At 37.7% G+C, this 18,677-nt stretch overlaps 1 protein-coding gene across 2 annotated transcripts in view; it reads left to right on the plus strand.

Annotated features, from left to right (window-relative positions):
* The window catches only part of LOC114668153 (cytosolic carboxypeptidase 4), an 890,538-nt gene that overhangs the window by 720,568 nt on the left and 151,293 nt on the right, over positions 1–18,677 (plus strand). For both annotated transcript variants that reach the window (XM_051920839.1, XM_051920840.1), the window contains one exon: positions 11,097–11,260. In XM_051920839.1, coding sequence (XP_051776799.1) covers positions 11,097–11,260 — 164 coding nt within the window. The remainder of the gene's footprint in view (positions 1–11,096; positions 11,261–18,677) is intronic.

Consider the following 18,677-nt stretch of genomic DNA (forward strand, 5'->3'; position numbering starts at 1 on the left):
GCAATAAGCTCACTGGCCATTCTGTGATTCAAGCTTGTATTTGTCTTCTATTTGGCCTTATAATGTTATTCATGTCTTTTTCAGCCCCTTGCCTTTCTTGATCTTACAGTTCCCTTGTTAATTGTTCAGTGTTTCAATGAGACCTATTAACTCTACCTATGATTTGTAAAAACATGTTCATTACCTTTAACAGCCCTTGAACAAAATACCACTGAGGGATGAAATAATGAGATTTTGATTTGCTGAAAACTGAGAATCCAGCAGACACTATGATTTCTTTGGTGAACCTGCTGTCCGGTTTCATTTCTGAAAAAAGCTTGGTGAGGTGTAATTAACACCTTGGTGTTTTCAGAGGCTTAACAATAGGAATTTGCATGATGTGGATATTTTATTTTCATAAACAAGGGAAAAAAATAATAGACAATAACATTGAAAGACATATAATTAAAGGCAGCAGTGGCCATAAATGAGCTCTGGAATGCAGTCAGTGGAATTGCTGTTAATTACTGTTGTCTGAATTTAGAAATAAAAGAAATTTGGGCTTTAGTTAAACTCATTAAGAAACATAATCTTTTTATTTGGTGCATCTGCAAGGAAATATAAGAATGTTAAATGGTCTAAAGATGTCTCTGTTAAAATTTAATAACTTCTATAGATACAGATGGGGTTTTTTTACTTATATTTTACTGTTGGGTTGTGCTCCTTATACATTTTCTTATTAAAAAACTAGGACGCTTCGCTCACAAATCCTCCTGCCTGCGCTACTCACCAGCAACTTCATGTCTCTGCCACTCGCGTATGTGGATTTCACTTTCACCAAACAACAAAACTTTTAATTCTCGCAGATAGGCCTCTTCATTGGGAAGAAACACTACTTTTCCCTGATGGCAACACGAATTAGACAATCAACAAGTCTCTGAGTTAAACCTTAAAGTCGAACAATATCTACATATTTCTGTAAGATCACCTATGCCCATATATTCAGTCTCTTTTTGCTTTTCCTTTTCGTCAATATCGCATTGAATTTTGATTCCATGTTTGGAATTACATTGTGATAATGCAACGTAATCGTTTTTTCTCTCTACATGAACTGTGTCTGACAATAGCAATCACACAAACGAGAAATGATTGAACCGTATGCGTGGTTGTAGATGTTTTAGATGTGGGCGGGACTTTTCCAAATCTCTTTGCATAAAGTCTTTTCTCACGGGGCTTGAAATTTTCTCTCGTGGGATTTCACTTTCACCAAACAACAAATCTTTTAATTCTCGTGGATACGCCTCTTCATTGTGTAGAAACACTACTTTTCCCTGATAGCAACATGAATTAGACAATCTACAATTCTCCGACTTAATGTTTAATTCTGAACAATATATTCGATCTCTTTTCGCTGTTTCGTTATTTCACCGATTAATTATTTCTGTTTCTTTGTGCTAATGTGATCTTTACTATCATTTTTTTGAGACTTTCGAATTTTCGTACTTCCATTATCTCTAACCTGTCTCTGCATGTGTATCACGCCAACATTTTTTAATTCTTTACAATGTTCTGCTTTGTCATCTACTCTTTATCTTTTATTTCCTGTTAAATCTCTTGGCACAAAATCTCGTCATGCAGGACGTGAAAGTGTCTCTCTGAGAAAGATCACATCTCATCTCTCTTCCCAAGATTTTTTTATTATAATAGAGAGAAATAAACAGAGTACTAATTTATGAGAATATTACAATTGCTGCAAGAATAGGAGGGCAACAATGATGGCACAGGCATGGAGAATTCCAGTATTAGACCACTGAAAAATAGAAAGAACTGAATTATTATGAAGATTCCTTCCAACTACAGCAAGATTAATCAGATCAATGTGTATTTGTTCCCTACCATATTTACTTGTGTCACTCAGGAACATGACTGGAATCCATAGAGCCGGCTCCAAATGCCAAGGATAGAGACATAAAATAACAATAAAGTGAGAGAGGCCTCTTGCAAGTAAGCTGTTTAAGAAAAGCAGAACTTCTGGAGATGTGAACTGTCATGGACGGCAGAAATGTTATAAAGGTGATTTAAAGTCGATTCATTCAAAGATAAAAACTGATAAAAATCTCGACTTGCATTGGCATCAAGGCCTACAATTTGTACTACCTCAGTAAACTGAAGGTTTCAAGAAATGTCTACTAACAAAAAATGATGAAAGTTAATAATTACTTTTACTAACTCAAAGGCAACAACATCTTCTGTTGTTCTGTTTCATTCATATTCTGTATAACAGCTTCTCAATCAACTACAAAAAAAATCTTGGTTCATTCTGTTCCACCACAGCTTAGCGCCATTGCTTAATTTGTAATTTTTATCTTTTTTTAATTCCTGTTTTTTTCTTACTTCAAAAAGCGCATAACACTGGTTGTTGATTATTATTGCGTATTATATAATGGTGACATTCAGTTGGACAGCACTGTGTGCTTTTTCAAAAGTACAAGGTGTGAAAGGGTGCGTCCCGAACACAGACAGGCAGACACGTTCACAGCCATCACCACACGTTTATTTTACACTACTCGCTACTATATACAAAGTCCTTAAGTGCACCACACCAAATCCCCCCACAGTCTCTTCACAATCCTGGCTCCTTCAGCCTTCTTTTCCTCTCCACATAACACACAGGGCCTCTCCTCGCCCCCTCTGCACCGGCCTTGTCCACCTCCTACCCGACTCCAGCCTTTATTGCAGGGTGGCGGCTCCTTAAATAGGTGGCTGATTGCGGGCCGCACCCAGCCACCTGTGACATGACACCCCCGCTAGCTGAGACCTCCAGGGACCAGCGGACCGTTCTACGAGGACGTGAACCCCTCGGCGGCAAGCCGACACTCCGTAGCCTAGGGCCCGATCCTAGAAACAAAACAGAAAAACAAGGGTGGAGGCATTGCCCTGATGCAGCCCCACGGCTCGTCTTCAGTTGGGCCAACGCTCTCGGCCCCGATCGGCACCCCGATGCTCTCTTTTTCAGCCTCCCAGCCCGAGCAGTCCATGCTCCCCGCCACGGGACCACCAGTGGGATCACACTCCGTTTCCACCTCTCCAGCTGTGGGTTTCTCCTCTGCATCCGCAGAGGACGGCCCTTCACGGGACGTGCGCACCCAGCAGCACGTCCTCCCATATCGGAGGAACTGGCTTCCCCAAGCCGCTTCCTCCGTTTACTTTGGGACGCCGCGACGGTTCAGATCTGCCCATTGTAAGAGGGCAGACCCAGCCCCGCTGGCGTCCGGAGCTTCACGGGGTCGGTCTCCTTTACCTTCCCCGCTGTGCCTCTCCGTCCAGAAGCTCCTGCAGCGCGCTGATCCTCTCCTGCCTGCGGCTCTCGATCCGACGCCACTGCCATCCCTCCTGACTCCAGCGTCTCCGCCCGGAGGGCACATCGCTCGGCCGGCAGCAATAGCACAAGGCGCAGCTGTTCTTGCAGCTCCTGTAAAACCGCTGCCAAGGAGAGAGAAGCAGCCGACGGTGGGCTTACCCTGCCAGTAGTTCCACTTACCGACTGCTCTCTATGGGCGCTTCCCTGCAGCCCACTCGGGTTTTTTTGAAGCACGGGACAGACATTCCCTGCTCTCGCCTCCGACCAATCACTGGCGAGAGAACAGGACATGCTGTCCAATCCCATGCCTGTTAGGAGAAGGGACTTCTGGTCGGCCATCTCGCTCTCCTCTCTCACTGAAGAGCGATTCTCCGGGCAGCTCCGCTGCTGCTGCGGCTTCCCCAGCTGCAGCCTCTCCTTCTCGGCAGCCTCCTTCTTGGCCACCGCGTCGGTGAGCCGCCCCTGAAACACAAAGTCCCACCACGGACCTCCACTGGTCCGCGATGCCGCGTTTCCCCGCGGGGTTGGGTGCACGCCGCTCCTGCGGCACGTGGGTAAGCTTGCCTGCTGTGCCGGGCCTTTCACAAACTTTTCCATGAATGCAGGTCCCCACCTTGACCCAGGTGGAGCATCCTGCCGACTACGCCACTGTGAAAGGGTGCGTCCCGGACACAGACAGGCAGACACGTTCACAGCCATCACCACACGTTTATTTTACACTACTTGCTACTATATACAAAGTCCTTAAGTGCACCACACCAAATCCCCCCACAGTCTCTTCACAATCCTGGCTCCTTCAGCCTTCTCTTCCTCTCCACACAACATACAGGGCCTCTCCTTGCCCCCTCTGCACCGGCCTTGTCCACCTCCTACCCAACTCCAGCCTTGATTGCAGGGCGGCGGCTCCTTAAATAGGTAGCTGATTGCGGGCCGCACCCAGCCACCTGCGACAAAGGCTAAGTATTGATTAAAAACAGTATTGTAATCACTTCTTTTCAGATTTAATGTCACTTGTGATGTACACAGTTAAACGAAGTACACGCTTGACCAAGTGCATCACACCAACACCATTCGGCTGTCTTAATCTCACTTCATAAATTATGTCAAATATAACATCATAATATGTAAAGATAAGCTAAACATCTGAGATTCCTTTTGAACATGTTATACTCATTAAAAGCTATTATTTGGATTTGGGTGTTTTTAAAGTTTTTTTTTTTTTGGTATAAACGAAGGAGCATTGATTCTTAAGGATCTGGTAAAACTTCCTAGTGTTCCTAGGCCACTTTTGGACCCATACCTATATATATTAAACACATTTTATCCTGCGTCAATTGTGGTAATTTGACCAGTCTAGAAACGGTGATTCTTTTTGTGAAGTGAAATTCTAAGTTTCCCTGTGGATTTGATTTCACTGGAGTTTTACATGTGGATTTGTCATTAAGGCGGCACGGTGGCGCAGTGGTAGCACTGCTGCCTCGCAGTTAGGAGACCCGGGTTCGCTTCCCGGGTCCTCCCTGCGTGGAGTTTGCATGTTCTCCCCATGTCTGCGTGGGTTTCCTCGGGGCGCTCCGGTTTCCTCCCACAGTCCAAAGACATGCTGGTTAGGTGGATTGGCGATTCTAAATTGGCCTTAGTGTGTGCTTGGTGTGTGGGTGTGTTTGTGTGTGTCCTGCGGTGGGTTGGCACCCTGCCCGGGATTGTTTCCTGCCTTGTGCCCTGTGTTGGCTGGGATTGGCTCCAGCAGACCCCCGTGACCCTGTGTTCGGATTCAGCGGGTTAGATAATGGATGGATGGATTTGTCATTAATTTCATTGAGTCAGTTTTGAGTTTGTGTGGACATTTTTTTTCTTAAAGATATCTAATATAACGAGTTAATAAAAAAAATAAAAGTCACTCAGTATGATGGCAGTCTTCTACATGGTTGGATTTACGCTGTGATTAATATCTCTGTTGTTTCTTTTTAATGTAAGCTGGTCAGCAGTCTTTAATATTTTGGAAGCATATTCTGCATATTCATAAACTGAAAAATATGCATAAGAAACTTACTGTGTTATGAAACTTTTTTTTTTCAAGACATTGATATTGATATAATGATGATTAATGAGCAAGAAGCCCACACTAAACAAAAAGGAAGTTCAGTAGGACAGTCGTAAAGGAGCATGACTCACAATGAACTAGACATGGCCAGTTACAAGACAGAGAGAAAACAGGTGAAAGAGAATTAGACATTCAAAGGGGAAATGAATGAAAAAAAAATATTTTGGATGTTAAGTCTTCATTAGGTGAAGTGAAATTTCTGTATTTTCTTTTTTACATATTCCCTGCCCTAACATCTAGTATATAAACTTAAACATATGTTTGTCAGGTATACAAATCCACACTGCCAAATTTTGCCCAGATTTCCCATTTGTACAGGGAAAGACCACAGGCTGTGTTTAATTTTGAAAATGTTTCACTTAGGAACCTAATTTAGTAAACTGCAATGGTGCTTTTTTAAGGAAGTGCCACTAGACATCATTTCAGGGATTTGCTAAAAGTATGCAAAGTTGGCAGTGAAATTCTGGTTTTGGGGCTGAAAAAGTTTTTAAGGTTGTGAAATAAAAGACTGGACACACAACAAAGGTTTGGGGCAGTCGCCCATATACCTTCCCTGGCTGCAAAAGAACTTAAGTTAGAGTAGTTGTGTATAGATTCTTGGTGGGGATGATGGTGAGTTTATAAGGTGACTCAAGGGAAGTGATGTCATCGGATGCGGGACAGGAAGTGACATCCTTGGGGACGGGACAGGAAGTGAAGGCATTGAGGCCAGGACAGGCAGAATTTCCTGTGTCTGGTCTGTCAAGAGAAAAGAGAGGGTTTCAGTGCAACCCGCCACCCCCTGGACTGGCATGGGATTGGCGTTTTCTCGCCCCTTTGATTGACTCCCAAACGCACATGTGTGACAAGGTCAATATCTAAAGTGTTGCACTCCTTGCAGCACAGGGTATCCCTGCTAATAACATTCATATATGCATTAAATAAAACAAGCAGTATGCATTTTTTGAGCAAAATTAATTCTGTTCTCTATTTTCATAAAAACTTAAAATATTTTTAACAGTATGAAGTGTCATTCTGCCAATCATACAAAAGTGAAGTCAGATATTTCTGTGTTTACAACTGATGTGCTTAATGCTGACATACTAAATGATTTTGAGAGATAATTACTGAAAAATGTATTTTGAAATTATTTTTTTATAGTTCACTTTTTCTTTTTAAAACAGAAAGTTTCTTGGAAGAAACAAGACTGATGGGATAGTCTGAGGTTATATGTTTTAATAGTCACATATTGGACAAAAAGGCTACATATGGAAAACAGACAAAATAAGCAACACTAATACAAATTGCTACACCATTTAAATCCATTATAAATTCATTAAAGATTATAAAACTAACAAGAATAATGTTCAAACCCCCACCATCAAAAACAAAATTTACTTATATACAGTACAGTACTACATCATAATATAAAAAGAGTAGCCCAAAGAAGTAGAAGAGTTACAGCCATAAAGAAAATGTTAAAAACAGACAAGACAAAAGAGCAAATAAGTAAAAATGGGTGAATTGCTAACAGAATAAAGCATAACTTAAAGTACTATTACTCAAATGCAGTTTTTAAGGGAGGAAAATATAAGTTCCAACTGGTTGGGTGCTTGGGAAAATATACCTCTGGGATTCAAACACCAACAAATGCTGTGAAGAATAAATGAAAAGAATCTATAGGAAAACAAAACATAAAAAAGGTTCCAAATGTTCTAAAATTGCTTCAGACATTTGTAGACCCTGATGTCTGATTTTCCAGTTACTAGCATATACTGTTTAAACATTTGAGAGGAGTCTTTCCTAAAACCACTGACTATCAACATTACCTAATAAAAGGACATGTTTTCTACGTCTCAGTAAAACCAATGTGGAGTGAGTACCTCATGTACTACTGGCCTTTTCCTAGTTTGTCCTCTCCTTAAATGTATACCTGGGAAAATGGCTTGATGTGGGTTTGGCTCTTATTGGGGATCTGCACCTTTAAGGAGGAGACACTGCATGGACAAGACCGTTTGTCTAAAGGGGATTTAACCCACAAAGGCTATGAGGAAAGAAAGGGAGAAACATCTGAATCTGAAGCACACAAGCATGGGAAAACTGAAGCTGAAGCCACCTACTGGATTTTTTGCATTTTTACACATAAGGTTACTGTAAGAAAGTTTAATAAGGTCACGCCCTCAACCAGAAGTGGTTGCCTGTTCATGGGAGACTTTTCTTTCCACCATATTGGTTTATCTACAGCATGTTTGTTTGTTTATTGTTTTCAGTTGTTTTTTTATGCTAAACAAATATAAAATACTGGAATTCAACAGTCTCATATCGCCAGTCATCTGACCGTGACTCCTGCACTTAGCTTTCTGTTAGCTAAACCCTGCAAATTAGGGCATTTCCAGAGGTCCCTGATATCCCTCTTTTACAGTTACCAACACTCTCATTTCAGCAAACATTGCATGATCTTTCCACGTAGATGGTGCAATCGTGTAACGTGCAAGATTTGTTATGAGTATCTTTTTATGAGTTCATTGTTGCCCAGCATTTCCAACAACATTCCACCTTTCCCGGGATGTCTCTGAAGATGAACCCTTTTGTTTGTACTTTCTCTGGTGTGCCCAACTACTTTTTCTGGCAGGACAACAACTTTATATTATTTGTGTTGGGTTGCTGGGGTTTTCCTTTCTCTCTTTTATTGGCCACTTAGTTATTTTCATGCAAAACAGGTTAATAATGGTGATTGCATCATGCACCCCAGTTTGTTAATTTCAAGCTTTGTTTTGGGAATATTTGTGTTATTTGGGAGGTGTATATTGTAAAGTATTTGTTTTCATTTGTAAAGTTGTTAATACACCTTTTTATACCGCTGTTCATTGAGTGTTGGACTGGGATTTGTGGTGGGTGGATTAAACAAGGATGAGTGTTGGCCACTGAACCCCAAACATATTTTGATTAAGCATTGCTGCTAGTGCGATGGCAGTATTCTAATTGTGCCACTGCATTGAGCTTAGTCAGACATCTGGGGTAGCGACACAAGAAGCAAGTTGCCTCAGTGCTAGTTCAGATCAACTGCAGATTCAAAGATGATCTGGAAGGCATTATGAACAGAATGTTACAACAAGCAGGTCTACGAAATATGTACTGACATGCTGCTGAGATGTTGCTTTTTTAGTAATGGCTGAAGTATATAGAGTTCACAATAGCTTGTTTCACCTCCTGCTTTCACACTCACAACCTGTGTAATAAGAATATTGTTGAAAAGAGACACAGAAGTTTCTTTTATAAACTGAAATGGGAAACTTCAGGTTTGCTGACCTGGTAACTAGCAGCACAGAGAGAAGCAGTATAAGAAAACTAAGGTTATTATGAGGGCAAATCAGAACATTATCTTGAGGTTGTATGTACATCGACTGAGACAAAAAAAATAATAATAGCAAATAACGCTGGTTTCTCCATGTAGTATTATTGTAATGAGCCTGACTTGTTTTGTAAATGTAAGTTTTCGTTAATGCATTTTACTTAAATATGAATGAAACCAAAAGGTTTAATTGAAGCATGAATGAATGGATGGATAAACATCTTGGTAAATGTAGCAAGTGAAAGATACAGGACAGGTTTCCAGCCTAGCAGTACCTTTACACGCCAGAGTGGGTATGCAGGGTAGGATGTTCTTCCTATGCAGAAGGTTTTCCAGAACTGTGAAGACACCAGGATGAATGATATGTCTTGTAGGACAATAAGGAGACTAAGCAAATCCCTCTATACTGGCAAGTGGCAGCAAGTGCGCTCTGCTTGGGAAAACTGGAACTATGCTGACCAAAGGTGCAGTTCAGAACATGCCAGACCCTTGAACCCAAATGAGAACCCCAGACAGGTTTTTAAAGAAGCTTCTTGCCAGGGAGCACTTTATCCCTAGTACTTGGAAAAGAGCTGGGTGAAGGTTAACTTGTTAAGTGGAAGACAGAAATGAACGAAGAAGGGTGAATGGATTGGGGTGGTTGGGTGTTTGTGGTATTCTGAAAAGTGGAAAAGTAGTAAAACCACCACAGTTAACTTTCTGGGCAAAGTTGTTATAGCAAAGCTCAGTGGGGCAGCTTTTATTGTTGTTGTTGTTTATTCCTGCTTCCTTGACTCTTGGTATTTTTCTTTTGATCATCTCTTCATTGTGTCACAAAAAACATGAACCTATCTCATTAACATCCCACATAAAGTAAAAACTAATGCTGGAGAGAATGCGAGCCCTCACAGTGCACAATTTTACAAATACACAAACACATTCATTCACACCATACCAGTTTATAATTACCAATTACTCTAACAAGTATAAATTTGGGATGTTGGAAGAAGCCAAAGCACATGAAGAAGATCTACATAGACATGGAGAGAACATGTAAATCCCTAAACAGAATGCTTGCTACACTGAGACTTCAACAGAAGCCAACAGAGCTGTGAGGCAACAGCTCTAACCACTGCACCAGCACAGGTCACTGATTTCAACAGTTTTAAATTTATAGAGAAACAAATTAAAAGTATGTTTAATTTATCTATTTGCTTATTTTTACTAGGTTTAAGTTTTATTCTGCTGGCCATGCTCTCTTTTTCAGGGGTGGGGGTGGATTTGTTTTCAATCTTATTCTTGTAAAATTGATATATTTGTATGGAATGTTGTGTGATTTCAATAAAATCAATTAAAAAAAAAAGTATGTTTAATTAAAATTCAATGTTCTAAACGGGTCTGTTACTTGGTGAGTCTCACATAGTCTTTCAATGTGCATTTGAATGGTTAGTATGCAGATATGTTCTTCTCAGTTAGGCATAGCATACTTTCTGATTTCCTCTTCTAAAATATAGCTTTACACAATGAAAGCATAATAAAATTAAGTAAAACATTTAAAGTGGTACTAGCAATTAGATGGTACTAATATACTGTACTTTAAATTGGAAGAGTTTGGTAATATAATTTTGTAATATGATTTTTTTACATAATTAAAATCACCTGAAAGTTAATATTCAGTTATATGAACCCAATGTGCGAAACAGTAATGATTTATTTGAAAAAATCCTGAAAGCAAAAATATAAAAACAGATTTTTTATGATTACTTGCTAGTATAATCTAATCTAATGTAATTAATCTAATCTAGTAAAATTGTCCTTAAATAGCAAATAGTTACTAAAAGGATTTTTCACACTTCCAATTGCAAATGTACGCAAAATATATACAGTATGTCAAACTGATTTTACTGGTGTGCTGCAGAATCTTCTGTTTTATGCAGATGCTGAAATACTGCAGGAAACCACAAAAGTGTGAATGTAGACTTAATTGTCTGATATACCAATGTTTTTTAAAGAGCCATGATAAAAAAATGATAAAAAATCTAAGTCAAAGTTTATTTTGTTGTTTTTTACTATTATTTAAATGTAGGTTGATATCCTTGATCCAGCTTCTACTAGTATTGTGCTTTTGCTGCGTAATTTTTAAGAAATTGTAATTCGATCGTTCTTTATGTATTTATGTTTAGAATTTGAAAAGGAATACTCTATTAAAGAAAGCTGCAGCAATACCCTGAAATTGTCCATGTGCAAGAGTCTGAATAGCCCTCTGCCTTATTATTATGACCGCAAAATAGGTCATTAAAATCAATTTCCCGTATGTTTACCACATGTTTGTCTTTTTTCCACAGGGCTTTCAAATTGGAACTCGTGAGCTTGAAGAAATGGGTGCCAAGTTCTGCCAGAGTCTATTAGTGTTAAGTAGCAACTTACTACATCATGACAAAAAACTTACCTCACATATTCCTGCAGCATTGGATCTGGATGACCCCATTAGAGATCAGGGATCCTATAGGTGAGTACCTCTCCATATAACGAAGGCTTGTTCGGGCATTTGACCTGCATCGAAATATTTAAATGTAATGCAGCAAATTTACAGGCATGCTCATTGTTGAAATTCCTGACAACAAAGCTTTTGTAAAACTGGTTCATTTTAAACGTGTGTAAATGGCACTTAAGGTACATTTTTTACAAATGATGACTTTGGAGACTGCGTGAATCTGAAAAACATGTAGATTTTGCCGTCTCTTCATACAAAGATGTTTGACTCAGAATAACTGGACCGATAATGTAACATGGGGTTAACTGTTGACAACCAAGCACTTTTGCTCTAATCTGCTGCAGCAATAATAATTGATTGCATTATTATTATTATTATTATTATTATGATATGTTGCATGCATTTGAAATATTAAAGGAGGAGTGGACAATTATACAACACAAAGTTTTTTCTTCATGTGAATATTCTTAATGATTATGGCCTATTAGTAGAACTTCCTTTCTTAGTATTTTACTCATTACAACAACAACAACATTTATTTATATAGCACATTTTCATACAAAAAGTAGCTCAAAGTGCTTTACATAATGAAATCTTAGAATAAGATTGCTTTATCATGACTAGATAACGAATCATTCAATATAGAATGCAATACAGAATGTAGCTATGAAAATAATGAACTGAAAATTTAATAGCATATTGTAAAGGGATGGCAGATACATAATATTTGCTATTAGATCCTATATAAATAAGATGTATTAATATTATATCTTTATAATGAACATATGTATACACTTTTGCTATATGTTTAGTCACTTTTCATTGAAAAAGTATATTCCACTTCATGATAATCTGAAACAGTCAGTTAATCTATAAATATTAAATGACTGTTTCAGAAAACTCAAGCATAAGGACCTCTTTGACTTCTCTACTATTTGTCTGTATTTTCAGGCATTCCTCCTGATATCCTGATTTGCTCCTCTAGCCGTTTGTTTATTATAAAATGTGTTCATAGTTGTCTGCCCATTAAAAAGAGCATATTTGTTCTATTGTGTATTTCACTTGATTTCAAACAATTATGCAACTTAATGCCATAAGAGTGATATGTAACATGCATCTCATAACAAATGCTTAGATCATTACTTAAGACAATTTCAATGATTCTGCCATTGTCAACAGTTTTCACTTGTTACTACATTATGTTAGCACTTTTTCTTTTTGTTTTTGCTTTTCTTTGTCTACTCATCCTTCAGTGAGATTGTGCTTTTTCATAGTCGGCTTGAATATGAATTTTGCATAGAAAGATGTTGTATGAAAATGTAATTTTAATTCTCATAATTCAAACTGAATAAAAGCATTGCTTAGACATGTTGGCAGTGAATGTCAGAAGAAAGTCAAAAGCAAAAAAATATGTTTAGGATATTTTTCATTCTTACATTTTAGGTTCATTTTTAAAAAAAAATGCTATTTGTCTATCGTAAAGCAGATCTGAATAGTAATTCAAAAAGGCAGTAGTGGGTTGACTATAAGGATTTGTCATCATTTTTTACAGCTCACATATTATTAAAATAAGATAGCATAACATAACATTCTAAAACTTGTTCAAGGACATGGGAAGCCAGAGTCTATTCTTGTAGCACTAATCGCAAGAAAGGAAACGCTTGTAGATAAAGTGCTACTCTGTCTCAGGGCTCACTGATGGACATACTCACGCAGAGTTTAGAATTACTAATCTGCACAACTAGCATGTCTTCAGAAGTATGGGAGTGAAACTGAAATAGCTGGTGGAAAACCCATGCAGTTCTGATGAGATGACAACTAAGAGTAGGGTTTAAGCCCCCAGGATGCTGAATCTGTAAGGTGGTGGCAATATCCACCCCTATTATGAAAGTATATGTAATAAAAATGTAAGGAACATCTTGACTATCATTAAATGGATTTGGTTGGAACTAAATGAAATACATACAGTATGTAAGCTTCTCATCTTGTGTTCAGACCTTGTCTCGACTTCATCTGGGTGGAGTGTAACATCGGTAATATAATTTCCTTTGCATTGTGTTTATAATTAAATGTTCACACAATATCTTAAAATGTATGCTTTGAATTTTTGTAATTTCCCATGTAATAGTTTATTTATACAAGTTCCATTTTTAATTTGTAGTCTTTCTTCAGTGAACATCACCCCACAGTACATTTCAAGATAGGAATTATTGACAACTGTTAATATTTTCATTTCTATACAGCTTAAGCACAGGATGGTAACATGGCATAAAGTTGGTCAGTTGCTGGGAACTCAATCCACAGCCTCATGAGTTAAAGGAATACTCCACCTAAAAACATATTTTTATATGTTACATACATATAGTTTGTAGTGATTGCTGAGAAAAAAATAATCTCACATTTTCATGAAGAATGGACAGAAATAAAGTTTATGATACAATACAAGCCAATAGTGAGCTTGTCCTCTGCTGCACAGAGATTGAACAAGGACCAGGAAGTGGATGAGAGAGGCACAGCAGGTAAGATCTCTTAACTGAAAAGATTTCACGCAAAACAAAGCCTAAATGGGAAATCAAGAGTGGGAAGTAAGAGAACAAATTGAGGTAGAAGCCAAAACAAATCTCAGAATATTTGAACAAAGTAAAGTCTTTAGTTATCCATCAAGCTGGACAGTTGGAAGTTCAAAACGGCGACTATTTATATTGGTGTGTCAATGACGACATAAGCCGCGAGCTCCAGATTTCCTCCTCTAGCAACCAGAGATGCGTGTAGCAACCGAATCCATGAAAGCTACTTAAATGAACTTTAAACACACTAAAGGATTCCACATGTTAAGAAATATAAGAGAGAAGCAAAGAAAAGCTTTCTTTTGTGTAGAAAAACATTATTTTTTTCAGAAAAAATTTTGAAGTGAACTGGAGTTCATGACAAACGAATGCTATACAATGGCTAATGATGTGACAAACCTCCATGGAATAAAGGAAGAAAAAGAATCTCGCCTAATCCACATGTAGCTATCCAGTCGTATACTTAAAATGTTCAACACACTGCTTTGTTTGCTTGCATGTTGCTATATAGATATTTCCAGGAAAATCAGCGCACATTGTAAATGGAAAGCTAAAATCATGTGATATTAACTTTTTAAAAGGAAGACAGGACTCTTGACCAACGAGTGAGGGGAGAGGATGATCTTCAAATTCAAAAAGTCCAGTTTCTGCCTTGTGGCCAGTGCTGTTGGGTTTGACTCAAGCACTTTGAGACTCTGAATGAGATTAAACAGGTCCAGGAAATGGATCTATTTTGACTATAGTCACCATATTTTGAAGCAAGTTTACAGTCTTTATACTTTCTGTGCAAGAAACAAGGCAGTTACCAAATACCTTTGACCCAGATAAGAACAGCCTAGTTTGTTTTGCAAAGATTAAAAACAAATCAATTGTAACTTCTTTTTTTAAAAGAGTTTCATCTGTGATCCTCAGATAAGGGCACATTAAAATACAAAACAGAGCAAATATAAAGTGAGCACAGTCATGCCAAACAACTAACTATACCTGTAAAATAAGTGAAGACTTTAAAGTAAATAATGTGATTCTTTTAAAAATAAATCAATAACAAATGCTCTTTTTGACTGAACATTGCTAAAATCCACCCTGGATTAACCTTCAGAGGAACCCACTAACAATATATTCTAATCATTAAAGCAAAAGAAATTATGCAGCAAATATACAGGGAGGCCTACAAAAAAGTGACCCGCCTTCACCATGATGACTGCATTACGTGGTGAAGAGAAAAATGATGAAATTTGGTACTCACATTTACAGAATCTGCTGAAAGTGATCTTCTTGTGCGTCAGAACATCTCTACAAGGCAGGCGACATGACCGCAGCCACCTATCGGGTGGCAGACAAGATGGGAGTCGTCTTGGTGGAGGCAGGCCACTTTTTGTTGGGCTACCCAATACAAAAATTAAACGTTTTAAAAGAAAACAGTTATTGTCATAGCTGACATTGTCGAATTCCAAGGTTCCCCTCTGATGTAACAAGGTGTTACAGCCTTGTAATGTTTCCTGGTATTGATTTCAATTTGAGTTTCTGGATATAAATACCTAAAGTAAGCTATTAGTAACCCATATAAAGTAATTTATAATAAAGTGTAATAACATGATGTAATAACTTTTTATAAAATATTAACCTAGCCTAAGGATAGACTGCAGGCATACTGTAACTAATAAAATGACTTGCTATATTCTCTTAAAATAAAAACTTAAGAACATATTAATTTTGGTTTAAATGGGACATTTTGATTCATACCACCTTCTTCAGTATTGTCCAAGTTAAAGTTTGCCCTGAAAGTTGTACTGTAGCCTTTAAGAAGATATGGGATAGTGATGAAATGAATTTTCCCAATGAAAAGCTTTTACAAAACTTAGAAAGTAAGATCACCCTTTACATAAGGCATAAATCCATAATTTTTTAAAAAATATTTCTATATTATCATTTTCGGAATATGTCCTAGGAGGAGGCAATCTGGTCTGGTGGGCAAGGCATTGAACTAATGGTTCATTTCCCACCTCTGAATCACTGCGGGCCTAACTCATATCAACCAACCTGTCTGAACTCTGATTGTAAAAATGAATTTAAGCAATTGTACTGTATTCTGATCTTGTAAGTTCCATTGGATACAGATGTTAGCCACATACACAATAATAATAGTTAAAAAAAATCCAGAACTTTGCTGTGTGCAGTGTGGCAATGTTCTTATGTCTTAATTTTCAATTGTGGTTCATGACTTCCTTGAAAGATAAAATATTGGATAGTTTATTCTTTTTCTGTTGTTTTCGTTGTATATTTCACTCCACAGTCCTACTGTAATAATAAAAACAGTACCATATACAAGAAACAAAATAAAACATTGTGTCTATATGTAGTTTATGACATTATAAAATGTGTAGCTTTCATTGTACTACCTTCCAGGCACATATTTATATTAGAAACAAAAAACAAATTCAAGGTCAAAGAAAAAAGTCATTTAACTAATTTAGCAAAAGAAACAAAGAGAAAAAAAAACACCAATATGTATAGAGTTTTTTAGATTTTAAAACACAACACAGAGAAGAATCGTCACAGTTTTACTTACAGCCATTTCTCCTTTGTAATCCCGAACAGGTCCTTGGGCCGAGTAATTTTCTGCTTAAATAATTCACGCTACAAATGCCATGAGTCCCTCTAACCAATGGTCGCCTGTGGTATGGACTTATATCTATATAATATTTGTGTGTAAACCCAAGTTTTGCCAAGTTCTTTTTTTAAAAATATCCACTGTGGAATTAATTTATTCTTAATCTCCTCAAAAATAAGATTAAGTGAAAGCATGTTTAAGTTGATTCCTACGGTGAAGAATATGAAGGAGAGATAATAGACTCAACTGTAATGCAAAAGCATGAATTAATACATAAACTGAACTTGTATCTGTATTTCCCAAGGCTGTTATTTTAATGTGTATATTATCCATAGTGCCTCCTGTTCTGGGTCTCTTGTCACCTTCAGCATTTTGAAATCAAACAATACTTATCAATGATTGTCTTAAAGTAATGTGGCTAGAAAAACAGTATTTACTGTAATCTTTTTTCTCATGTGCATAACTGACTCTGAGGGAAGTCATCTGTCTTTTTTTCATTTGCTTGTAATTCTAGTGAAAATGAATAAAGCTTACACTCACAGCTTTGGTTTTCTTATTTTACTGGCATAAATATGTGCTTTTTGTGTATAAACTGCGGGAAAACAAATTATAAATACTATTAATTGATTATAATTGTGTTAATAAAACACTAGACTACTCCTTTGATGGATTTAGAAAACAATCATTTCAAGTTTGGTAAGTGGTAGTTTGTTACATATTTTATGATATTTTGACAGACTTCATACTAAAGCACATTATATTTGAATTAGTCATTGAGTTTAAAAATATTACATCAGTAGTACATGTAATAGTCACCTTGGTACACATGCCGTAAGCTGACATGTTCATGAAGAATTTTGAATGAAAGTTTAAAACTGATCTTTTTGGCCAAAATTAAAATACCACCAAAAATGAAACCTGCCTACTATTAAAATGACATTATCCCCACAGCAAAGCAAAGTGGCCTATGTAGCAGAGTCTGAGGCTTCTTTGAGCCTTTGGGCCAGGACGATGTGCCATCATTGTAAGAATAATGAAATAAGAATGATATTAAAATATTCTCCATGTGAAAATTGGGTATCTGTTTGTGAGTGAACAGTTTCTCTGCAAAACAATTCATTAAGAGAGAAGAAAAATAAACTTTCCATTTAGAATGTCGAAGTAAAACCTTCGCAAGTAAGTAAGGAATCCTCTGCAAATGTTCTATGCAAAAAATATTTCAATCCAATGTTACATATACCCTGCTGTTCTTTCTGAGACTCTGTGAAGTGCCTTGAGCATGGGAAAGGTGCTCAATAAATACAGTCATATGAAAAAATTTGAGAACCCCTCTCAGCCTGCATAATAATTGACTCTACTTTCAACAAAAAAGATAATAGTGGTCTGTCTTTCATTTCCTAGGAACATCTGAGTACTGGGGTGTTTTCCGAACAAAGATTTTTAGTGAAGCAGTATTTAGTTGTATGAATTTAAATCAAATGTGAAAAAACTGGCTGTGCAAAAAATTTGGGTCCCCTTGTCATTTTGCTGATTTGAATGCATGGAACTGCTCAATACTGATTACTTGCAACACCAGATTGGTTGGATTAGCTCATTAAGCCTTGAACTTCATAGACAGGTGTGTCCAATCATGAGAAAAGGTATTTAAGGTGGTCAATTGCAAGTTGTGCTTTCCTTTGACTCTCCTCTGAAGAATGACAGCATGGGATCCTCAAAGCAACTCTCAAAAGATCTGAAAACAAAGATTGTTCAGTCTCATGGTTTAGGGGAAGGCTGCAAAAAGCTATCTCAGAGGTTTAAACTGTCAGTTTCAACTGTAAGGAATGTAATCGGGAAATGGAAGGCCACAGGCACAGTTGCTGTTAAACCCAGCAGGTCTGGCAGGCCAAGAAAAATACAGGACCGGCATATGCGCAGGACTGTGAGAATGGTGACAGACAACCTACAGATCACCTCCAAAGACCTGCAAGAACATCTTGCTGCAGATGGTGTATCTGTACATCGTTCTACAATTCAGCGCAATTTGCACGAAGAACATCTGTATGGCAGGGTGATGAGAAAGAAGCCCTTTCTGCACTCACGCCACAAACAGTGTCGCTTGTTGTATTCAAATGCTCATTTAGACAAGCCACATTCATTTTGGAACAAAGTGCTTTGGACTGATGAGACAAAAATTGAGTTATTTGGTCATAACAAAAAGCACTTTGCATGGCAGAAGAAGAACACCGCATTCCAAGAAAAACACCTGCTACCT

Source organism: Erpetoichthys calabaricus, chromosome 17, assembly GCF_900747795.2.
Source record: "Erpetoichthys calabaricus chromosome 17, fErpCal1.3, whole genome shotgun sequence".
Taxonomy (NCBI): Eukaryota; Metazoa; Chordata; class Cladistia; order Polypteriformes; family Polypteridae; genus Erpetoichthys; species Erpetoichthys calabaricus.